The 25,934-nt window shown below is 41.6% G+C and overlaps 2 protein-coding genes across 3 annotated transcripts in view; one reads left to right on the top strand and one right to left on the bottom strand.

The window, feature by feature from the left end:
- The window catches only part of armc8 (armadillo repeat containing 8), a 29,477-nt gene extending 21,363 nt beyond the window's left edge, over window positions 1-8,114 (bottom strand). For both annotated transcript variants that reach the window (XM_034078448.1, XM_034078449.1), the window contains exons 1-3: window positions 7,836-8,114; window positions 5,580-5,656; window positions 4,116-4,187 (exon numbers count right to left, since the gene is read on the bottom strand). In XM_034078448.1, the coding sequence (XP_033934339.1) occupies window positions 4,116-4,187; window positions 5,580-5,656; window positions 7,836-7,880 (194 nt within the window). In that variant the 5' untranslated portion in view covers window positions 7,881-8,114. The remainder of the gene's footprint in view (window positions 1-4,115; window positions 4,188-5,579; window positions 5,657-7,835) is intronic.
- A 250-nt stretch (window positions 8,115-8,364) lies between these two features.
- Window positions 8,365-20,820, top strand: dbr1 (debranching RNA lariats 1). The gene is made up of 9 exons (XM_034078447.1): window positions 8,365-8,507; window positions 11,500-11,721; window positions 13,830-13,954; window positions 14,041-14,121; window positions 14,767-14,852; window positions 17,293-17,517; window positions 18,011-18,088; window positions 18,173-18,318; window positions 19,633-20,820. The coding sequence occupies exons 2-9, from the start codon at window positions 11,525-11,527 to the stop codon at window positions 20,402-20,404; spliced, it is 1,710 nt and encodes a 569-aa protein (XP_033934338.1). The 5' UTR covers window positions 8,365-8,507; window positions 11,500-11,524; the 3' UTR covers window positions 20,405-20,820.
- Window positions 20,821-25,934: the final 5,114 nt, after the last annotated feature.

Below are 25,934 nucleotides of genomic sequence, written 5' to 3'. Positions count from 1 at the left end.
AGTCAGTTTTAGGTCAAAAGCAAGTTTTGTCTTTTCTTTTCTAAGCTCCTCCTCTTGGGCTTCCAAAGCATGCTTCCTCTTCCATGCAGCCATGCGTTCTTTAAGGACTGCTAAATCATCTTCAGCTTTGATTATTGCAGATGATCTGTATGATAGTCTGACTACTTTCTGTGGTCTGGAATTATTGTCCTTTAAACATAACATGTGTGGTCCTTAGGATGTACCTCGTCAGAAGATCCACCTCTGTCCTGTGACGTGGCGTCTTGCATCGTTTTTCTTTGATTGGCGTCATTTAAATAAACAAATAAGTTATTTTAATCCACAGGAGAAAACGCTGATGCATGCCTGCGCGTCAGAGTGCGTAATCACTGTGTGCGGCCTGTTCCCACGGTCCGACTATTCTTTAAACGTGTTCCACTGTTCATTCATATGCGGCGAAACAATGACTCCGGCACTCCAACAGCGAGGCCGTTTTCCTATACAGCCGCTGGAGGAAATGTTCACATACCGCCCATGTTCCTGTGCCGTTGTTGAAGTCCGTCCAGGGCCCGGTGTGTCTTTTAAAGTGAAATCCAATACTCCACTTCAAACGCGGGCAATACAAAAATCGACAAAAAATAACTTCAAAAAACAAGTCCGCTTTGACGGCAGGGTTTTTTACTTTGTAGCGGCCAAAATCCTATAGAACTAAAACAGATAGTTAACTTAGCAGCCGCTGAGGCACTAGTTAGCGGATCTTACGCAGGGCAATGACCCAGGTCCAGACAAGATTCTCCGTTGTGCATTTTATTCCAATAATATAGTACAATGAACAGGTTTCCTATCTCTCTCTTTCCTTAAGCCGTTGCTATGGCTTTCCTTTGTGTGGCTTGAAACACCCTGGTAAAAAACCGTTTGCCTACGAGTGCTCTGGCTCCAGGCCCGGTTCTACGGGGTGCATAAGTGCATTGCACCCTCAGTTGAGTCGTTATGCACCCTCATTTGAAAAACGAAAAGTGACACAAAAAAAAATGGAAAAGTGAAAAAATATATATTACATATATAATAACAATAATAATAATTGTAGTAATAATAACAATAATAAGAAGACTATAGTCAATGATGGACATCATAAAATGGTTAAAACAACCAGCCCTTATCGCCAGCAGTAACACTGCATCTACTGCAGGTTCAGATCATGGGGACCTTACGTTACCCGCGGCCACTGTCGTGGACACTAACGTCCTCCCGCCCGACTCGCCGGCTTTGCCCGCCTCGCCCACGGAGGCGGAGCAGCCGCAGCCGTCTTCGTTGCCCCAAACACCACCACCCGTCGGCGGCCCGCAAGTGCCAGAGGACCTCGGCGAAACAGAGCCTGCAGGTATATTTAAAAAAGCACCCAACTCGCCTGTACAGTGGGGTAAGGTGCTCATTTTGCAGCTCATGGTTTCACAACAGAGATTGGCTGGAATATTCATGTAAAAAAGATGCCATCTTCTGCTAAGCCTGTAGACATTTCGGTTCAGTAAGGCCTACATCAGATGCCTTCACCACAACTGTACCAGAGTACCAACCGCTGTCTCCTGGTACTCATCTGAGTAACTTACTCACTAAAAATGAAATACTATATGACAGTAAAACAAGAATACAGTTTAAAAGGGGAGTGATTTGTAAAATATCCATAAAGAAAAAGTAAATCTGTTTCAGTTCTGTTTCATCTGGGTGCTGAGAGATGTATCCATAGATCTCTTAATGTTGCTCTCAAAGTGCACCAGATTGATGCTTTCAACTTCAATATTTAAAATAAAATCTTCCCGGGGGAGCATGCCCCCAGAGGAAGTGAGGACCCCCTAGAGGGTGTTAGGTCCACTCCCCACTTATAAAAATAGCACTTTACCCCTGCACCCTCTCTAATCTCAGATGCACCCTGAGTAATTTTGTTCTGGAACCGGGCCTGTCTGGCTCCCACCTCCACCTGTCTCCAATATACACAATTACACCAGGTGCTCTAATCACCCAGTGCCCAAAACATGCCTTCAAAATAAAAGCATAGAAACTACTTTAACTTATGACGCTAACTAAGAATACATATAAAAAAATGATAATAATAAACACTATAAACGGCAAGAAAATAAATGTTAAACTATTAAATAATATAAAGAGATATATAGCTCCAACACTATCGGATGTTAAGAGCATTCCATGGAATATAACAAGTGTTTCTGAAATAAATTACATACCCCACCTTTAAGTAGGCAAATGAATTCAAACGCGTCATGTTACAATTATTTTGCAGCTTGCTACAAAAGGAAAACTCGCGCAGCTCTCATGTCAGGGGTACTTGAGTGAGTGACCTGCAGTGTTAGAGCCAGTATTTTGATTTTATAAGTAGACCTAATTGTGACGTCTGTAGTCAACGCACTATAAAAGACTACAAAAGAAGTTGTTTGTTGTTTTATTTGAGTTTTGCCTATTTCTTTTGAATATTGTAAAGGCCTATTTTCTTTGTTGCATGTGCAAAAGTTTGTTATTTTATTTTGAGCAAACCCATCGCAACATCTTCTAAACCAGGGGTGTCAAACTCAATTTCATCACGGGCCACATCAGCATTATGGTTGCACTCAAAGAGCCGGTTGTAGCTTTAAGACTATAAAAATACATATATAAATATTTAATATATATAAAATAATGTATTATATGACTTTATTGCCTCTGCATTGGATTATTTTCGGATAGGGTAAAAACTTCATAATTAACTACGTCTGAAAGCAGAAGTCTGGGGCAAATAATTGCAAGTCTCTTCAGTGAGAATGTCACAAAATGATTTAAAAAGAAAAGTCAAAATAAGAAAAATTAAGTGACATTTTGAAAGAAGTTACATTTAAAAAAAGAAAAGTCAAATTCTGAGATGCATTGTGGGACATGTAGTTTATGGGCAACGTGCTTCTGTAAAGTAGCATGTAACCGTATAATAAACACATCATATTTTTTGCAAGCTCTTGTGGGGCCACATAAAATGAAGTCGCGGGCCGGATTTGGCCCCCGGGCCTTGAGTTTGACACCCCTGTTCTAAACCATCGGAGGCCAAGCAACACTTCAAACTGCGAGTAATCTAAAAGCAAAGAAACGAGTTAGAACCGTCTGTTTAAGGCGTCGAGTGGCTTGGTGGAAAAACAAGGAAGGAAGCCACGACATGCCGGCTCTGCATGCACAGCAAACCATCACTGACAACCATTCTTGATCAGCTCACAGCAGGATAACCGAGCTCGCTCAGCTTGTTGCTCTGATACCTTAAGATCCAGAAGTCCGTGACTAAAATCCTTCATCCGGTTAAATATTGTTAAAAAAATACCAATTGTATCGCATTAAAGTTCAAGAAAGGATGGTTTGCGGGGGAAAAAACGGTCTTTTCTTCAATTCCTGTATTTTTTCATATCGAAATAAATATCGCAGGGGAAGAAAATATTGCAATGTTGGTTTTTTCCATTACGCTCTTGCTATCATGAAACACCAAAACAATCCAGACTGATAAATAGCACTACAGTTTAGAGAACATATGTGTTATATATTTGAGGTGAACTGCCCTTTAAGCTACAACAGTTCTACTGCTTTTCTAGTCTAGCTCGTACTTTGTCACAGTACATTTTAACTTAGTTGCCGTCTACTTGTAAAAGGCATGTACAACCAAAGTCATACATTAAAGGTGGGGTCGGTAAGTTTCAGAAACCGGCTCGAGATACACTTCTTGTTATATTCCACGGAATGCTCTTAACATCCCGATAGCAATGAATATCTGACGTGCTTTGACAAAAAATCCATAAAAAAAATGTCATCTGTAGAAGCCGTAATACTGTAAAAAGTACAACCAATCGACTGGATGGCCTACCTGCCTGTCAGCCTTCCATCGGGGCACAGACTTATCTCGTGCCCTCATTGGTCATGTTCGTGTGTGTTGGAGGAGGGGCTCTGTGAGGAAGTGGCAGATTTTCTCCGGCTGTGTATTTTCAAATTCTAGCGATCTCGAGCCGGTCGCTCAAACTTATCTACCCCACCTTTAAGTGTACTTGAACAAAAATCAAAATGGTAAAGACATTGGATGTAGGAAGAAAGATTTGGGAAGGTGTGCAGAGACGTACCTCGGCACCGCTCCGAGGACGATCAGATTGGCCTTCTGCTTGTTGTTTCCTATGACTGCATTCTTCATGTCACTACACACACACACACACACACACACACACACACACACACACACACACACACACACACACACACACACACACACACACACACACACACACACACACACACACACACACACACACACACACACACACACACACACACACACACACACACACACACACACACACACACACACACACACACACACACACACACACACACACACACACACACACACACACACACACACACACACACACACACACCACACACACACACACACACACACACACACACACACACACACACACACACACACACACACCATGTTAGCATCTGTTTGGAACACACGAGACACATTGGCTCTAAATAACACTTCACAACTCTTCTCCGTTGTTGTTTTTTATTGCTGCTGCAACAGAACCAATTGCCCCTTGGTGACAAATTAAGAATTTGAATTTAAGATTACAAAAATAGAAAGGGCATACTTCTGGCCCATTTTGCAGTAATGGTGTACCAGTAAAGTAAATATACTGACCGATACAATCATGTAGGAACAACATGTGTAGTTGAAGAAGAAGAAGACTAGCAATTTGGGAACCTAAAGTTACATTTAAAAAACGTGTTTTTAAAAGTAAAGGCTTTTCTAATATGACCGTGTACAGTTTGACCAATAATCTAATGTGTGTTCTCGTTGAGTAATGTACTTTTTCATCATACAAGAATTTACAAAACTGCACTGCAACTTGGGGATAATGACCCTTTGGGATATAATCTAAAGCTTTATTATCGATCCGATTCTGCAACCGGTCCGAAAAGTGATTTGCATGTATTCTTAAAGGATGCTTTTTGCACGATGTTGTCCTTTGATAATAAAAAGGACCATGAGCTGGTAGTCAGAGAAGTTATAAAGACAGACAGAGGTCAAGCAAACTAATATTCCACATCAGATCAGAGACGGTAAACATGAAGCAGAAGCATCACACAGAATGAGCCAGGTCATTTGCATGCACGGCATTTAGCTTTCCACGCAGCTTCTCCTCCGCTCTGCGAGCGCCCAGATGATGTCACATAGCAGGTGAGTGAGGCTAATGGAAAAGTACAGCTGGAGCAGGCATTCAAGTCAGTCAGGTGCTCGGCTAGCGGAGCGCTGCACGCCGTAACCAGAGCTAGTCCCTTCAGAAGTTAAAAATAACAGACATTGACATTGTCAGGTCACCAAAGCCGGAGAGAGAGAGATGTGAAGTCACACCGATGACGGAAATGCATTTTGAAATCGAGCGTCACATGAAAGGCTGTGTATGTAAACAGAGGTCATGCTCATTGGCACACATATCAGCTGAAGACACGGGCTGTGAAGAAACGCATTGAGGCCAACACAAGTGTCAGAGAAGACGATATGCTGTTGCTGGACTTACATGACTCCCTGCAGCACCTTCTGCGGGTCTGGGTCGAACAGTCTGTCAACATAATGGCGACTTGTGGCAGTTACTTCCTGTGTGAGGAGAAAAAACACACACACACACACACACACACACACACACACACACACACACACACACACACACACACACACACACACACACACACACACACACACACACACACACACACACACACACACACACACACACACACACACACACACACACACACACACACACACACACACACACACACACACACACACACACACACACACACACCACACACACACACACACACACACACACACACACACACACACACACACACACACACACACACACACACACACACACACACACACACAGATGAAAGGCTGCGAGAAAAGAGCCTGTCTGTATGCAAGGTTAAAAAATAAGACAACAGCAATTACAAATACTTGATATCTGACTGTAAAATAAAAGCCTCGATAGACTAACAGTCATGCAGGCATACAGTAGCATCCGTAGCAAGGCCCTTTGATAAGCTGTGGCTGCACATGACACCAGAAAGCTGTGTTTATATCACAGCGTTAACCAGAACTTTCCACCTGACCCCAGAGGACCAGAGCTCACAACCTCCTGGTGCCTGCATGCTGCCGACAAGGTGGAGCATAAACCTGTCTGTGATATGTTCATTATATATTTCAGCCTGAATAGATATCATATAAATACATATACACAGCAACCAAGCTATTTTATTTGTATTTACTTGCACCATTTTATCTGTTTTGTTGTGTTGCTCTGTTGGAGGAGCCAATATTCATTAATTGACATATCTGCACTGTAGCTATGTACACATGACAATAAAGACTTGAATCTTGAATCGTATGTTCAAAGGCTCATACTCAACTTAGTGCAGAATGGAACTTTTCATGTCAAAAAAATTGAAAAATGCATCAAAATAGACTCGTAGACCTAGTAGACTAGTATACCATACATGTGCATTTGACATTAAAATGTGCTACTCATTCTGTCCTTTGTAGGAGAAGTTTATATTAATGATTGATATAAATCATTACAACATTTTGCATGATGGAAGGAGTTACAGCTATGTTTAGCATATTGAATATTCTTACAAATGTATCCTAAACAATGTGCACCTACAATGTGAATCCATTCAAAGTCAACTAATTTGAAAGTAAACAATATACAAGGAACATTTTCTTCATTTGTTTCTTCATTTGAACTGATAAATAGTATTACTTTTTGTTTATTACCCGGCCCCTTGCCTTAGTGGCCCCTGTGTAGAGCAAGTTGAGTCCTCTCTCTTTCTGCATGCAGCTAACTAGGGGGCGTTTCACAGTTTCAAGACTATGCATGTTCATTTTAGCTACCTATTTAAGTTTAACTTTATCCAAGATACAACTGACAGCCATTATCACCTGATAACATAAATTACAATACCTTACTATAGCCAAATGCTTGACTTTTTGCTGCCACTAGTTCTCAATTTACCTAGCAACAAAACTCCTCTAGAAGTGATAGCATTGTTAGCTTAACCCCAATGCTAGTTAGCCAACGTTAGAGACCATAAGGGTAGCTAGCTTACACCATTAAGTTTGTTATTGTAATAAGCAAGATGCAATAATATTTGTGTTTTGTTTATTGGATAATAAAAAAGCAAATTCGAGCTAGTTGGCTTTCATTGTGATTTTAGGAATATTTGAAACGTGTTTTGAACTGACAGCACTTTCACTGCTAGCCGTTAGCTGCTAACTCATTCCGAGTGACACTGACAGGTACGTTCGGTCGATTTGTATTTATAAACGCACCGACGGGACGGGCGGACACATTTTGACCCACATTTGTCTAAAGTGGATTTTTGTGTCTTTTTTATTATAATTGTTTCTATTGCTCTCCTTGTTTGAGTATTATTGAGGTACACCCCCACAACCTTCTTGTTCATAATTTAATGTATAGCATGTTTAACGTTCATTGAAAAAAATAGAATAAATAGAAAAAAAATAGTCCCTTCACATGTTCAGAACGTCTCCGCCCGCCCGGGTGACGCCATTACTTAAAACAAGTCTTCCCATCAGCTACGTAGATGAACCGCTACAGTGCTAATTTAGCTTTGTAGGCTAACAGAAACAAATAAAACCTTCTAGCTTTTTCATGAGACTGAATCAAAAGATGCTAAAACACCAACTTGTTGAGTGCGAGTACACTGTTAGTTTTCACAATAAAGATGTGGAGAGTGACACTCACAGAAAGCACACTGATGCGGAGAGGGGCCTCCAACAAACACGCCATCTCTCTTCCCCAGATTCAGCGCCCCAATCGGCGCAGCTTTCTGCAGACACTCCGCCCCCCGGAGAAGCTGTGAGAGGCTTTTTAAATAAATAAATAACTGCAGATAAATCACACCACTCTCCTTGCAAGCGTTATGATAAAAACAACGAGGTAACTATATTATTCCTTTATGGACTCGGTTGTAAACAAAAAACAAACACCGCTAACTTGCTGACTGTCAGACTGTGGACTGGATTTGTCAATTAGGTACATTTTGTTTATACATGTTAGAGTTAGATTCGAGTCAATAACCGACCACGAATATGTCATGCATACAAATATAAAAAATATATACATACTCCATAACAGTTTACAAATATAGTTAAATGTATACTAGATAACACGTAAAATATAAAAATGCCAATCTATTTTGTTATGTCTTTATTCGAGGGTGTTGAATCTGCTGCTCACAATCTACCCAATGTGTGACGTTTTGCGCATGCGCTCTATGTAGTAGCTGCGAGGTGGGAAAATTCATACAATCGCGTTTCTGTTTATCCGTATTTTAGACATGCATTTCTGACAAGTTTGTGACTTTACAGCGTATTAAACTACACGAACACACTCTTCAGTTATTGTTGCATCGCAGTAAGTTCTAACTTTGCTATCTTGTTTTGTTTTGTTGTGTTTATGAGAGTATTGTGGTTCACTGTTTGCTTGCACACGTTGTAACGTTATGGTAGATTAAGTGCGTAATACAGCTAGCTATTACATATCATGTTATGTGGCATATTTTAGCACTTAAGTTGCTAATAAATGGTGTTTTGCAACTAGAAGTTACTACACAGGTTAGACATAGTATTGCAAAGTGTGCACGCATACTAGGCTGAATGCAGCAGTCACGTTTGTCAGATAAAATTGATAAAATGTGCACGTTTTGAAAGAAATTCCAAGAAGGTCAAATGAACTGTACCATGTTTTAAGTGCATGGTTGAATATTTTATGTTTTACAATTCTATTTATGTTCTTGGCACTTGCACTACTTTCCCTCTATTTTTATTTCCTCAATACGTGTACTGGATGCACTAAACACCAAGGCACATTCCCTGTAAGTCAAAAGACAGATACATAGATAGACTTGAATAACATAATTGGAAACAAACCCTTAACCAAGGTAAAACATGTATAATGTCAGTGTGTATTGACTGACAAGTTCGTGATGAGCGTGAATTCTAATATGAGTCACTTTTATAGAGTTACAATTTCAGTTATCATTATCATAAATCAATATCTATACATTGACTGAAAACACTGTTCGTGATGAGCCTAAAAGAGTCACCTTCCAGTAGTGTTGTATTTGATCATTATCAGAAATCAGCAGGGAGTTGTTCAGTGTTAGAAGAGCTACTGTTTTTAAATTAGTATGCTAAATAAGTACACAACCCTGGTCAAAATAAGTCGCAGCAAGAAAAGACAGTGAACTATCAGCCAGTAATAACAACAATGTATAATCAAAAGTAATTTTCCTCATGCATAATTTCAATTGTACTAACTTGATATTTAATTTTCTCTCTTAAAATCATGTTATAGCTCTTCTGTCATGATGGAAAGGTTTCTAACCTACACAATAGGGTGGTCCTTAGTGCCATGTACATTTTGGATTTCATTTATGAAAAAAAACCACCGGAATTTGTTATAATAGTCAAGAAAACTCTCCTGATGAATTTTAAACAACATTTACCCCTCCCTCATCAACCTTTAAGTTTAGCCTCACGTAGGGTGGTCCTTAAAGTGGGAAACTCAATCCAATCCACTTTTTTGTATAGCACATAATACAAATAGAGAGTTTACCAAAGTGCTTCACACCAAACATAACATTATAATATAATATTACAATAATAGATAAAAGGCACACATAAGAAAAGATAAAAGGCACACATAAGAATTAATACACGGTACATAAAGGCTATGAACAGACAATAAAAGCATACAAATCGATAAAACAGCTCAGACTGACTCGAAAGCAAGGGGAAAAGAGGTGGGTCTTTAGGCGGGACTTAAAAGTTTGGAGGGTGGGCGACAATTTGACATGGGGGGGGGGGCAGGTCGTTCCAGAGACAGGGGGCTACCGCTGAGAAGGCTCGGTCTCCCCTGGTCTTTTTCTTGGTTTTAGGGACGACCAGCAGCAGCTGATCAGCCGACCTCAAAGCCCTTGGGGGGGGTGTACACCTGTAGGAGGTTGGAGATGTACTAAGTTTAAGCTCGAACCCCCAGAATTCCTTCCATTAGTCAAGAAGACTCCTGGTGAATGTTTTCCTCAATCTGACAACATGCACCCTCATCGACCTACAATTCACCAGTTTTCTTGACTAATACCTCATTCACACCAACGCAACTCCGGTTCAAGCTCCGTGCTAGAGCTTTTCAGGTTCAGAACCGGTTCTTCGGTTTAGCTCCGGCTCTTTTCACACTGCCCAGAGTCCGACTGGTGCTGCGTCATTGCGTCGTTGTTTGCGTCATGACGTAACCGTTTGCGTGCCTTCGTCATAAAGCCAAACCGCGCGGAAACCCCTCACAGCTGACACTGACAACAACAACAATGGCCGATTGTGCTCCAGCTTCCTCTGCACCTCTTCAGAAGACCAGATTCCCAGCAGGTAGCTGGTCTCTTCAGTGGACCACTGCTGCTTGTTACGTTTCTCCATCGTTGTGTACAAACTGGATAAAACGCCGGCTTGTTGTTGTTGTTCAGGAGTTGATCCCGCCTCGACGTAAGCGTGACGTATGCGGTGCTTTTGCTGCAGCCGAAAAAATGTTTGGTGCTTGAAAAGAACCGGATTCCGGAGCTGCGGTGTGAACAGGAAAACCCGGTGCTTTTCAAGCTCCAGCTCTGAACCAGCCCTGAAACACCGTTGGTGTGAATGAGGTATAATAGAATGAATTCTGGGGGTTAGAGTTTAGACTTTCCCACTTTCAATTTTAAGGACCACCCTCACACATCACAAACAGAGTATCTTTTAAGGACCACCCTCACACATCACAAACAGAGTATCTTTTAAGGACCACCCTCACACATCACAAACAGAGTATCTTTTAAGGACCACCCTCACACATCACAAACAGAGTATCTTTTAAGGACCACCCTCACACATCACAAACAGAGTATCTTTTAAGGACCACCCTCACACATCACAAACAGAGTATATTTTAAGGACCACCCTCACACATCACAAACAGAGTATCTTTTAAGGACCACCCTCACACATCACAAACAGAGTATCTTTTAAGGACCACCCTCACACATCACAAACAGAGTATCTTTTAAGGACCACCCTCACACATCACAAACAGAGTATCTTTTAAGGACCACCCTCACACATCACAAACAGAGTATCTTTTAAGGACCACCCTCACACATCACAAACAGAGTATCTTTTAAGGACCACCCTCACACATCACAAACAGAGTATATTTTAAGGACCACCCTCACACATCACAAACAGAGTATCTTTTAAGGACCACCCTCACACATCAAGAGTATCTGCATTGCAGCCAGCCTCAGTGTCCCTGTGTGTGGAGGCGGACGGCCGCTCGGCGGGCACAGAGTACACACCAACCCTCCTTGTCCTTCTCCCTGCAGATCAGCAGCCAATCGGTCGTGCAGAATGAAGATCGCAGTAGAAGGCTGCTGCCATGGAGAGCTGGACAAAATCTACGAGACCATCGCCTTCCTGGAGAAGAAGGAAGAGGTGAAAGTGGAGCTGCTGCTCTGCTGTGGAGACTTCCAAGCTGTGAGGAATGAAGGAGACATGAAGTGCATGGCCGTACCCGCCAAGTACAAAACCATGCAGACCTTTTACAAGTTAGTCCTCTTTTTAACTTTGATTTAGTAAGTGCAAGATTTTAAAGGTCACCTATTATGAAAAATCCACTTCTTCATGTCTCTTCGACATCAACATGTGTCCCCTCTTCTTCGTGTCTCTTCTACATCAACACGTGTCCCCTCTTCTTCGTGTCTCTTCTACATCAACACGTGTCCCCTCTTCTCCATGTCTCTTCTACATCAACACGTGTCCCCTCTTCTTCATGTCTCTTCTACATCAACACGTGTCCCCTCTTCTTCGTGTCTCTTCTACATCAACATGTGTCCCCTCTTCTTCATGTCTCTTCTACATCAACACGTGTCCCCTCTTCTTCATGTCTCTTCTACATCAACATGTGTCCCCTCTTCTCCATGTCTCTTCTACATCAACACGTGTCCCCTCTTCTTCGTGTCTCTTCTACATCAACATGTGTCCCCTCTTCTTCACGTCTCTTCTACATCAACATGTGTCCCCTCTTCTTCATGTCTCTTCTACATCAACATGTGTCCCCTCTTCTTCATGTCTCTTCTACATCAACACGTGTCCTCTCTTCTTCATGTCTCTTCTACATCAACATGTGTCCCCTCTTCTTCATGTCTCTTCGACATCAACATGTGTCCCCTTTTCTTCGTGTCTTTTCTACATCAACATGTGTCCCCTCTTCTTCGTGTCTTTTCTACATCAACATGTGTCCCCTCTTCTTCATGTCTCTTCTACATCAACATGTGTCCCCTCTTCTTCATGTCTCTTCTACATCAACATGTGTCCCCTCTTCTTCATGTCTCTTCTACATCAACACGTGTCCCCTCTTCTTCATGTCTCTTCTACATCAACACGTGTCCCCTCTTCTTCACGTCTTTTCTACATCAACATGTGTCCCCTCTTCTTCGTGTCTTTTCTACATCAACATGTGTCCCCTCTTCTTCGTGTCTCTTCTACATCAACATGTGTCCCCTCTTCTTCGTGTCTCTTCTACATCAACACGTGTCCCCTCTTCTTCGTGTCTCTTCTACATCAACACGTGTCCCCTCTTCTTTGTGTCTCTTCTACATCAACACGTGTCCCCTCTTCTTCGTGTCTCTTCTACATCAACACGTGTCCCCTCTTCTTCGTGTCTCTTCTACATCAACACGTGTCCCCTCTTCTCCATGTCTCTTCTACATCAACACGTGTCCCCTCTTCTTCATGTCTCTTCTACATCAACACGTGTCCCCTCTTCTTCGTGTCTCTTCTACATCAACATGTGTCCCCTCTTCTTCATGTCTCTTCTACATCAACACGTGTCCCCTCTTCTTCATGTCTCTTCTACATCAACATGTGTCCCCTCTTCTCCGTGTCTCTTCTACATCAACACGTGTCCCCTCTTCTTCGTGTCTCTTCTACATCAACATGTGTCCCCTCTTCTTCACGTCTCTTCTACATCAACATGTGTCCCCTCTTCTTCATGTCTCTTCTACATCAACATGTGTCCCCTCTTCTTCATGTCTCTTCTACATCAACACGTGTCCTCTCTTCTTCATGTCTCTTCTACATCAACATGTGTCCCCTCTTCTTCATGTCTCTTCGACATCAACATGTGTCCCCTTTTCTTCGTGTCTTTTCTACATCAACATGTGTCCCCTCTTCTTCGTGTCTTTTCTACATCAACATGTGTCCCCTCTTCTTCATGTCTCTTCTACATCAACATGTGTCCCCTCTTCTTCATGTCTCTTCTACATCAACATGTGTCCCCTCTTCTTCATGTCTCTTCTACATCAACACGTGTCCCCTCTTCTTCATGTCTCTTCTACATCAACACGTGTCCCCTCTTCTTCACGTCTCTTCTACATCAACATGTGTCCCCTCTTCTTCATGTCTCTTCTACATCAACACGTGTCCCCTCTTCTCCACGTCTCTTCTACATCAACATGTGTCCCCTCTTCTTCATGTCTCTTCTACATCAACATGTGTCCCCTCTTCTTCATGTCTCTTCTACATCAACACGTGTCCCCTCTTCTCCACGTCTCTTCTACATCAACATGTGTCCCCTCTTCTCCACGTCTCTTCTACATCAATATGTGTCCCCTCTTCTTCATGTCTCTTCTACATCAACATGTACTACATGCAGATACTATTCTGGAGAGAAGAAGGCTCCAATCCTGACCGTCTTCATCGGAGGGAACCACGAGGCGTCCAATCACCTGCAGGAGCTGGCTTATGGAGGCTGGGTGGCGCCTAACATTTATTATCTGGGTAGGAAACAAGCTGGCGATATGTGAATATTCTGTCTACATGTCAGTTTGTTAAATCCCAGGACTGAAGTGACCGTATCTCTGCAGGTTACGCTGGAGTTATTCGCTACAAAGGGGTGCGAATTGGTGGCGCATCTGGAATCTTCAAATCCCATGACTACAGAAGAGGTGAGGGCTGTTTTGACTGTCTAAATCAGGGGTGTCAAACTCAATTTCATCACGGGCCACATTAGCGTTATGGTTGCACTCAAAGGGCCGGTTGTAACTATATATAAATAAATACACAATATATATGAAATAATGTATTATATTATAAGATTGCCTCTGAATTGGATTCTTATCGGATAGGGTAATACTAACTTCATAATTAACTACGTCTGAAAGCAGAATTCTAGGTCAAATAATCGCAAGTCTCTTCAGTGCGCATGTCACAAAATGAGATGCATTGTGGGACATGTAGTTTATGGGCTTCTGTAAGATAAGATAACATGGACCAGTAGTTTGACAGCAACAGGGTGAGATTGAAAAACAGCACAGATTCACACAGATTAATTAAATTAAGGATAAATCAAAGATAAAAAAAAGAAAAGATAAATAACTATAAAATAAGAAATTAATTAAAATGAACATATATTGATATTCTGTAAAGTATCATGTAACCGTATTATATTCTTTGCAAGCTCTTGCGGGGCCACACAAAATGAAGTCGCGGGCCGGATTTGGCCCCCGGGCCTTGAGTTTGACACCCCTGAATGATTTAAGTTGTATATATACACTTTGCAGTATGTTTACCAGAAACGTGTGCTCGTTAAGGTCACCATGAGTTCCCTCCGTACAACCCTGACACACTTCGGAGCGTTTACCACATCAGAAACATCGAGGTCTTCAAATTAAAACAGGTAAATATCATACATTCAACTTGCTCTCTTGCACAATGCTGTTTTATCAGAATCAGAATACCTTTATTAGTCCCACCGTTACAGCAGGAAAGAGCCACAGGCAGCTTAATGTCACATATGTTTAAAAAAAAGTACTAAGTTATTGATTTAATAAAAATATAATTACTTTTTTTTTTTTTTTTTAATGTTACATACTTTTCAAAATGCAAATCCTGTAACAGTTCTTAGGATTTAGCAGCCAGGTATATGTCACACAGTTATTAATGGCATATGTATATAATGTATATATTGCACAAAGTTTGATGGTATTTAACAGCAGCAAGTTACACAATTTATAAAATACAAAACGCAAAACACACACCTTAGCCGCGTTCACACTGCGGTACTTTTCCCACAAAGGTTCATGCGAACTTAGTTCATGATCGCGTTCACACCAAAAAGAGCCGGTACTAAAAGTAGTTCATGCGAACCTTTTTACCCCCTCGAAAGTCCCTGCTAGAGAGCAGGGACTTTCGAGCGGCTCTTTTTTGAGAAAAGAGCTATATTTCTGATTGGCTGGGCGGATTGCAAACCACGCCCCGTAAAACTCCCAAAAAGTTTTGTGAAGCCGCCATTTTATTATCCTCGCATTAGCATTATTAGCATTAGCATTAGCCCAGCGCAGAAACGCAGAGAGACTAACTTATGGCAACACAAAATAAAACATGGGAGCGGTGGAGATGAGGAGGTGTCGGCGTTCTGGCGATTTACTCGGAAGGCTTCAGTAGAAGCTGCTGGGACTCCCAGCAGCTTCTACTGGAGCCTTCCCAACTCCGGGGACCTCCGGCCGGGGACTTTGGGCGGCAGGATACGCCGTGAAGTGGTTGGCGGCCTGCCAGTAAACCGAAAGCAGAAGAAGAAGAAGTGACGTCAGCGGCTTCATTTGCCTAATCCTCCCTCAGGGACTTTTTCTGGTGTGAACGCGATCTGTACTTAGTTCATGCGAACTAAAGAGTTCGCATGAACCTTTGTGGGAAAAGTACCGCAGTGTGAACGCGGCTCTTGTAACGGTTCTAAGGATTTAGCAGCCAGGTATAAATTACAGATATTAACGGCAGATATATATATAGCACATAGTTTGCACGGTTGCACATAGTTTGATGGTATTTAGCAGCAAGGGGTGATATAGTCTGTGTTGTGGTTAGTGATGGGAATTACGGCTCTTTGAAGGGAGCCAGATCTTATGGCTCCGTTCCTTTCCCGAGAGCCGTTCAAAAGTGCCGTTTTTTTTAAGGGGGCGGGGCTAATAGGTTTATCTGCGAAATAATCACCAGGATAATGATTGACTGTATTGCCAGACATCTACTTTTGCTCACGGAACAATGTATAACTTGCTACATCTCTCAGCCCAACTACTACTCAAGCAGCACGCGTTATGCCATCATCTGTGGCACATGTGCATTCAGGAAGGCGAGTTCCAGTAAAGGCGAGCTGATTTATGGCAGGCAGTGAACTAGGGGTGCAACAACTAATCGACTTAATCGATTAAAATCGATTACCAAATTAGTTGCCAACTAATTCAGTCGTCGATTCGTTGGTGACGTCATCACGTGTGTTTTACGCGCCGTTAAGCTCTAACGTTATTGGTCTTTTTATCGGTACTGGAGACATTTAAAAAATATGTCATGTATTATTGCTACAAAAACATTATATCGCAGTCTTAGTGTCGCCAACTCGTTTCTAACATGCAAAAAGACAAACAAATGCGTCTGATGTATTTTCGATCAGACGAGATCTCTCTCCCGTCTGTGTGCGAGGGGGCGGGGCCGTTTACACACACACAGCTGCTACATGCAGCCACACACACGTGGGATACGGCGGAGAGAAGCGCTCCGAGGTGTGGTTAAACTTTATGCTTTATGCTTATGCTTTATTCTGTATGCTAGCAGCAACACACCGAGTTAGCTCAATGATACAAACATGGGTTAATGATTAGAGGAAACTGAGTTATTTATTTTGTTAAAGTTTCAGCTATTCTGTTTACAGTTCTGTCATCAGATTATTTAATAAGATTTGTTAAAACACTGTTGTTTCTTTTGATGTGAAATATTATTTATTTAATTTAAATAAAAAGCAATGTTAATGTTTGTTCAAAATGTGTGCATTTTTTAATCAAGTATTCATCTGTATTGTCTTCATTGCTAGTTTCCCCATGCCTAAAACAACCTCAAGCTACATCTAAAAGTTGATGGCTAAATAAGAGAAATTGTGCAAGGCGTAATAGTCGATTAATCGTTTCATTAATCGATTGTCAAATGAGTCGTTTGTTGCAGCCCTACAGTGAACCGGCGATAAAAAGAACGGCTCTCACCAAGTAGGACCCGTTCAAAAGAATCGTATCGTTCGCGAACGTAACATCACTAACATGTATATTGATCGCTAAATGTTTATTACCACTTAGATCCAGATGCCTATTGACATCTTCATGAGCCATGACTGGCCTCGTGGGATCTACCGCCATGGAAGCACGGGGGAGTTGTTGAGGAAGAAGAAGTTTCTGCGTCAGGAAGTGGAGTCCAACACTTTGGGGAGTCCTGCTGCGGAGGAGCTGCTGGCTCACCTGCAGCCCAACTACTGGTTCTCTGCTCACCTGCATGTGAAGTTTGCTGCCGTGATGCAGCATCCGGTGAGAGACAGGTTTCCTGCAGCTGGATGAACTGCTGCTATTGTCCGTATTAGCTGTTGATACATTGTGGCTTGTGATAATCCAAAAATCCAGGTTAACACGAAAAGTATGGAGGTGAAACTTTTGTATGCCTTAAAGCTCAGGGCAAACTCATCCTAAATAAGACTCAGGACATGTTTCCTTTTAATTAATTCCACCTCCCACAGGTTTACTGCAGCTAGATGAACTGATACTTTTAACATAGTGATTTGAATAAGTCTGTACATCCAAAAGTAACACAAGTATATATGTATTTTTTTGTATATCTTTTAAATGCATTGAACATACATTTATTTATTTTCTTGTTCGCTTTTTGTCTCCTGCTTTTAATACCTGCATTTATCGATTTAGTTTTTCTTGTAAAGCATTTTATGTCATGAAAGGTGCTATTGACGTAATAATTATCTGATATATGAATATATTGTACTAACTCAATGAATACTCTTATCTTTAGCCTAAAGCTAACGCTGCTCCCCGTGTGACCAAGTTCCTGTCGCTGGATAAGTGTCTGCCCCACCGGGAGTTCCTACAGGTGAGAGAACGTCCTGTAAAATATACAAAGCTCCCTCTCAACTTTAAGGGGTTATAAACAATGATGTATGCACTTGTGTTGCAGATTGTGGATGTTCAGGAGAGACCGGGTTCATCAGAGGGTCTCGAGTACGATCCAGAGTGGCTTGCTATCCTGAAGTCCACCAACAGTCTGCAGAGGACCACCCCTCACCCCTGGAACCCTCCAGAGAATAACGGCCTGCATGAAAGGTAAACATATAACACTGTTGGTGATGAGCCTAAAAGAGTCACCTTCCAGTAGTGTTGTATTTTATCATTATCAGAAATCAACAGGGAGTTTTCTGAATGAATAGACATTTGGGAGTTACACGTTACACTGCATGAAGAAATCTGCCAAAGGATTAGTAAAAGGTGTGACTGAAGCCCAGAGGAAACAGTCAGAGCAAATATACGTACCATATCTCCAGCTGGACCTGTATTCATACATACCCTAACATGTTTAAGGCTTGGCAAAATTAAGCAGCTTGAACATACAGACTACTTCCTGCACAGAGTTGTTTTACTTTGGGCGCTTGATGAAGCAAAAGATATACACTTTACCAACCATAAGATGAGTAAGTAGCCCAGATTATGGAGTTTTCTATTTGAAAAAATATAAAAAGGTTTTAAGCTAACATCTCAAGAATAAATTGTACACAATAACATATTATCAATGAATCACACACATCCTTTAGAACAGTGCTTCTCAAAGTGTGAGCGCCCCCTAGTGGTCCGTGAGTATATTGGTCAAATGTCACATTTGAAATAAATTAATTAATTTAAGTTTTCCGCACTCTCGCGGGAATATCTCCGCAATGGAGCGAGCTTAAGTTTCACTTTGATTGCATGATATAGCCCAGATAAACACCTTCATCACACATGTTGCCACCTGTTTGTACCATTTTCAGGCGATTTGTTAAAAACGATGTGTTTTGGGATATTTGTGGAGTTAGGTGGTCCGCGAGTGTTTTTTTATTGGTTAAGTGGTCCTTGGTATGAAGAAGTTTGAGAAACATTGCTTTAGAAGCAATACTAAGCTTGTTTTATAGATTAGATTGGTGGGGTAGGTCCTTCACTTCAGAAACACTTTTTGTTATATTCCATGGAATGCTCTTAACATCCCGATAGCGATGAATATATGAAATGCTTTGACAATAAATACATACAAAATATCATCTGTGGAAGCCGTGGGGCTGTAAAAAGCACGACCAATCATCTGAGCCGGCTAAAGTAACTGGACGGCCTACCTGCCTGTCAGCCTTCCATCTGGGCACACACTTATCTGGTGCCGTCATTGGTCAAGTGCGCGTTCGTGTGTGTTGGAGGAGGGGCTCTGTGAGGAAGTGGCAGATTTCCTCCGGCTGTGTACGCACTCAAGCTGGTTTCTCCAAAATGACCTACCCTACCTTTTAATCAATGCAGAACCCAGAATATAAGAATCTCCATTTTCAACATGAACTGCAATTTACCCATTTCACTTGCTATCACCTTAAGTGCTTGTATGGATTGTTTTTGCCCCATCAGGTGGGACTTCAGACCGTCCGAAGCAGCGATGATGAAGGTGATAGAGGCTCTCAGCGGTGATCTCACCATCCCCGAAAACTTCAGCCAGACGGTGCCTCTGTACGACCCCAACAGGCCCAATAACCACCTCCCCCCCAGCTGCAGCACCAACCCTCAGACCACCGAGCTCTGCGCCACGCTGGGCCTCACCGACCTCTACGCACACGTGTGCCAGGGAGGAGACGAGGAGGGGGGGAGGATGATGCAGGCGGGGGATGAAGACGACGATGAGGAAGGAAGTGGGGACGAACTCAGCGAGTATCCGACCGACACTTCGGGAATGTCGAGTTCTATAAACCCCGATGAAATCACGATAGAGGAAGAGTGGGAGGAAGAGGAGGGAGAGGAGAAAGAGGTTGCAATGGGGGAAGAAAAGGGTGAGGAAGAGGAGGTTGTAAAGGGAGATAAGCCTCCAGTAGGGGGAGTCAATACCCCGAGTCGAATGGTTCTCCCCCTTCCCAAATCCTCACCCTCTCTTTCCAACATAATGGATTTACCTCCTCCCTCACACTCGACACCGGCAGAGCGTCACTCTCAATCTGCAGCGGACAGGGAGGAACACTGTGATGAAGACGAAGGTGATGGTGATGATGGAGATGTGTCAGCAATGCGTGTCCTCAAACGTAGCAGCGATGAGATCGAGACGCCCGGCAGTAAAAGCACGACTCCCAAAATTAAACGTAGAAATCAGGTCATCTACACGGCAGTGGACGATGAGGAAGGGGAAGACTAGACGGTAAAATGTCATTTCTACAACTCGTCAGGGTGTACAGTCTCCATTATTGTTAGTTTGATCAAGTTAGTATTCATTAATGTATATACTGTCTGCTTTTCTATTCAGCTTCTACTGATGTGGATTTGTTAAAATGCCCTGTACACGACAAAAGAGAATTCATATCTGGATTTGGTTTCTAAAGCAATACCCATACAAATGCTTTCTCTTTGTTAAAATAGGATTTTTATATATTTTTAATCAAACAAATACAATTTTAGATTTGTGGTTTTTTGTACGTGTAATTTCAAGACGACAGAAGTGAGTAAAAAGGCTGGAGAATTTAAATGTCTTTTGAAGTGAATGGCATACACTATTGTACAGTCACTTTGCTAAACTTTCAAAAGGAATTAAATAAATGTGGATTTTGAACAAAATATTTGTCATTTTTTGCACCTCTGGGTCTTTCAATGAATGTAATAAGAAAGGACCGGGTTTGTTGATGTTTTGAGGTAAGGTGGGATCATGGGGTTGTAGTTTTCACCTGCATTGCAGTCAGCTCTTCCCAGATTATCCACAGAGGTCTTACTCTCTCCAGAACTAATGGACCAAGTGAATAACCCGATAAATTGTATGTAGTGTCTCTACTTTAAAGAGTCCTCTCCTCTGATGTTCAGGTGTATATCAGTATGTAGAGTCTCTACTTTAAAGAGTCCTCTCCTGCTGATGTTCAGGTGTATATCAGTATGTAGTGTCTCTACTTTAAAGAGTCCTCTCCTGCTGATGTTCAGGTGTATATCAGTATGTAGTGTCTCTACTTTAAAGAGTCCTCTCCTGCTGATGTTCAGGTGTATATCAGTGTGTAGTGTCTCTACTTTAAAGAGTCCTCTCCTGCTGATGTTCAGGTGTATATCAGTATGTAGTGTCTCTACTTTAAAGAGTCCTCTCCTGCTGATGTTCAGGTGTGTATCAGTATGTAGTGTCTCTACTTTAAAGAGTCCTCTCCTGCTGATGTTCAGGTGTATATCAGTATGTAGTGTCTCTACTTTAAAGAGTCCTCTCCTGCTGATGTTCAGGTGTATATCAGTATGTAGTGTCTCTACTTTAAAGAGTCCTCTCCTGCTGATGTTCAGGTGTATATCAGTATGTAGTGTCTCTACTTTAAAGAGTCCTCTCCTGCTGATGATCAGGTGTATTTTAGTATGTAGTGTCTCTACTTTAAAGAGTCCTCTCCTGCTGATGTCCAGGTGTATATCAGTATGTAGTGTCTCTACTTTAAAGAGTTCTCTCCTGCTGATGTTCAGGTGTATATCAGTATGTAGTGTCTCTACTTTAAAGAGTCCTCTCCTGCTGATGTTCAGGTGTATATCAGTATGTAGTGTCTCTACTTTAAAGAGTCCTCTCCTGCTGATGTTCAGGTGTATATCAGTATGTAGTGTCTCTACTTTAAAGAGTCCTCTCCTGCTGATGTTCAGGTGTATATCAGTATGTAGTGTCTCTACTTTAAAGAGTCCTCTCCTGTTGATGTTCAGGTGTATATCAGTAGGCCTATGTAGTGTCTCTACTTTAAAGAGTCCTCTCCTGCTGATGTTCAGGTGTATATCAGTATGTAGTGTCTCTACTTTAAAGAGTCCTCTCCTGCTGATGTTCAGGTGTATATCAGTATGTAGTGTCTCTACTTTAAAGAGTCCTCTCCTGCTGATGTTCAGGTGTATATCAGTATGTAGTGTCTCTACTTTAAAGAGTCCTCTCCTGTTGATGTTCAGGTGTATATCAGTAGGCCTATGTAGTGTCTCTACGTTAAAGAGTCCTCTCCTGCTGATGTTCAGGTGTATATCAGTATGTAGTGTCTCTACTTTAAAGAGTCCTCTCCAGGGTTCATACGGGTGCTGGAAATCCTTGAAAATTCTTGAAATTTCATGTGGTGTTTTCAAGGTTTAAAAAGTGCTTGGATTTTGGATAAAGTGCTTGAAATTGTACTTGCTTTACTTTTATAATAAATTGCTGTCTGACTGAATAGTTCGCTTTTTTCGATAAAAAAAAGAGAAAGAAGTCGGAGCAAGCTTTTCATAAAAAGACAGCTTCACTCCTTTTATACATATTTTGAATCTTTCTTTTTTTCAGTTGCAGATTTTCTATTTTCAGATTCAAAACTATAATTTTTTCAGTTTCAAATCTTGTTTTTTCAGGTTTCACCGTTTTTTTAACTTTCAGACTTTTGGCCCTGATGTTGCTTGGGGGGGGGGGGGCGGGGCTTACCAAAGAGTAGTTTAGCATCCTGAGTGACAGCCCTCCCTCTGTCATGTTGCCTTCATGGATGTAAGGTAGCGCGAGAAATATAACTCAACACTTTCTCTACACGACACTCCCGTGATTGGTGGGAAACCAAACTGATACCAGCGTCAAAGTTCCGTTAAGCGGGCTGTTGAGCATCGTAGTTCAGAATCAGATCACAATCAGAAAACCTTTATTAGTCCCACAGAGGGGACATGTACGTTGATACAGCAGAAAAGAGCCACTGACAGCTTAATGTTACATATGTTACATGCAAAAAGTATTTAAAGTAAAAAAAAGTGATATGATAAAAAAATATATTAAAATAAAAAGTTATACAATTTACAAAATACACACCCTGTAACAGTTCTGAGGATTTAGCAGCCAGGTATATATATTGCAGTTTTTAACGGCATATATATATATACATTGGGGCAAAAAAGTATTTAGTCAGCCACCAATTGTGTAAGTTCTCCCACTTAAAAAGATGAGAGAGACCTGTAATTTTCATCCTAAATGAAAAGACTAAATACTTTTTTGCGTTGGGTGAAGTGTTTTGCCCAAAATACCAAACATATCTCATCTGCACTTTTCCCCATATAAATGAATTGTAATCAATACTTTTATATGTAAATGGTTTATTGTATCATTACTTTGGGTCTCTGAAACAATCAGAGTTTTCTCAGACTTTTAGCACTCTTTTCCCGCAGAAACGACTTCAAACCATCAATGTCACCATTGTGGGGATGTAGGAATGCACCGGTGTCTGGTGCGGAGCCTCCCTGCACTTTAAATCAATTGATTTGCTTTATTTATCGTATTCTCTACTGTTAACCTGTTAAGCCCCGAGCCTGTTTTTCAGGTCTCAGGCTCAAAAGGACATTCCCAGAACAAATGACCACATCTTCTCTTCTAAAAGGGTTACATTAATAATCATTTTTCTCAAAGCAAGGTTACACCTGTGAGTTGGATGTAGAAGTGTCAGAATCAATATAGATGTTTTTATTTTAAAGTAAATTCAGATTGAACACACAGTAAAAAAATTGAAATTATTGTGTCCGTCCAAAAAAATACTTATAGTGAAAACCACCCTTGAACGATGGGATGGTAGACTAAAGCTTTAGGAATCCAAACTACAATAAGTACCCTGTATCAAGATTGATGCAAAGCAAGTGAAATTCGACCTTTTTAGAGAGATTTAGCAAAGAAACCCACTTCTGGGGTCATCTGGGTGGATTTGACCTATAGTCAGGAAGGGCCCTCAGATTTTGAGATACCCCTACCCGAGGTAGAACAAATGACAACAATGATTTTTCTTTTCTTTGGGGTCTCCCATTAATGACATTGATTGTTGTCAAATTTTATTTCGGGGGGAAACATTTTTTGTTTGGTTGTTCTTTAGAACTACCCCAATCCCTGAAAAGAGCCAAATTAGACCAGCCGAATGGGAAAGGTGACAAAAAAGCCCATAACTTGAGAATGACCACTCTTTTCCTCTTCAGATGTGCTGAGGAATGAACCAGGTGGCTGTCCCACATCACCAAATAGTCAGACAAATATTTATCTAAAGAAATACTGAATTATAGTCCTGTAAACTTAGCTTTAGTTTAGACGGAAATTGTACTTTTGGTGATAGGAACATAGGACTCAATCCCTTTGCTCTCATTTATCAGAAAAACAGTATCCCTATAAAGATACCATTACTGAATTGTCTCGGGTGCTATTGAACACTAACCAGTAGTTGTATGGAAATATCTGGTACAGTTCTATTGCAAATGAGATTTCTTTAGACATAGGCATAGGGAGAAGTGGCACAATAGGGAGAAGTGGCACAATAGCTATAAGTTAAGAATGCTCACTCTGATGGTCATCATATTTGGAGAGGGAAATACCAGGTGGCTGAACTACATCACCAAATAGTCAGAATAAGAGTAACCCAATAAAATAAAGTGTATTAGTTCTAAATTGCAAGCCTCTAAAACATAGGTGTACAGTAAATAGTACAGGTGTTATTGAAACTGGAACCGTAATTCAAAGTACAGTATACTAATCATCATATAATTCTGTGAGAGGTCAAGTATATAGATACTAGAATATAATGTAAAATGTCAGGTTCCTCAGAAACGTTAGGGGACACATGTTGACATTCTGCACAGCAGGTGCAGAACTCCGTACAGGGAGAGGCCACTCTCTCCACACTTTGCATCTTTGCAATACACGTGAGTAATGTCTCTGACTTCTGTAGGTGCTGGGGGTTTTGTAAATAGCACTGGTTGAATGGCCCCATCTCTGACAATCCACCCCTTGCCAACAGGACTCCATAACAAGGGTTTGGGTTTGGGCACCATATCGCTGTCTGAATCATTGCTCTATACATGTTGTTGAAATGCATCCTCTGTAGGCGGCAGATTTTCCGAGGCTGCATCTGTTGTTGATGCAATTATGAACCTCAGTTCATCCAAGTGTGTGCACATCAGACCAATTTCCTTTTAACAATATAGCAGAAGCGCAAATTCTCTTGCGACTGGCAAAGACTCTTCCAAACTGGCAGAGTCCACAATGGGCCTGATCTTTGAGCTCGCTGAGATGGGTCTTGAGTTTGGTGAATGCTGTTGTCTTTCCTGTTCTGTACAAACCACTTGTTGTGCCACAGCCAGTGAGCGCATGACCTGCTGGTAGACAGTTAGACATGTAGTTGCCGCCCAGCTTCAGGACCATCTCCAACTAAACGGCCTCTTTGAGAAATTCCAGTCCGGTTTCCGTTCCGCCCACAGCACTGAAACAGCTCTGGCCAGGGTCACAAACGACCTGCTGATGGCGGCTGAACCTGGTTCCCCCTCTCTCCTCATCCTCCTGGATCTAACTGCAGCATTCGACACTGTCGGCCATAACATCCTCCTTCAGCGCCTCCAATACACAGTGGCGGCGCCAGAGTATTTGTGTTGGGTAATCTTATCTACGGTGGGGCTCAAGTCAGTATTTGCAATGTAATTACATACACGCTATATCGCCCCCCCTTGACAGTGAAACGCCACGCGTGAGGTTTAGATTATTTCCCTGTCTCAATCAGAATGGAACTGTATGAAATAAAACGATCCAAAGGGGATACTGAATGGCGGTTAACCTCTATTTCAGCCCTGATTTTGGCACATCTTATAAATTAGTTAAATTTAGCTTTGTGTTTTTATTTAAGGTGCTGTTCATTGTTTGTTATATAAAGCAGATTGAATTATATCCTATGGAGGCTGATGTGTGGATGTTGTGTCCTTTTGATAAC

The sequence above is a fragment of the Pseudochaenichthys georgianus genome, unplaced genomic scaffold (genome assembly GCF_902827115.2).
Source record: "Pseudochaenichthys georgianus unplaced genomic scaffold, fPseGeo1.2 scaffold_430_arrow_ctg1, whole genome shotgun sequence".
Classification (NCBI taxonomy): Eukaryota; Metazoa; Chordata; class Actinopteri; order Perciformes; family Channichthyidae; genus Pseudochaenichthys; species Pseudochaenichthys georgianus.
The sequence above is the reverse complement of the archived record's forward strand: the minus strand, read 5'-3'. Positions and strand labels throughout refer to the sequence as shown.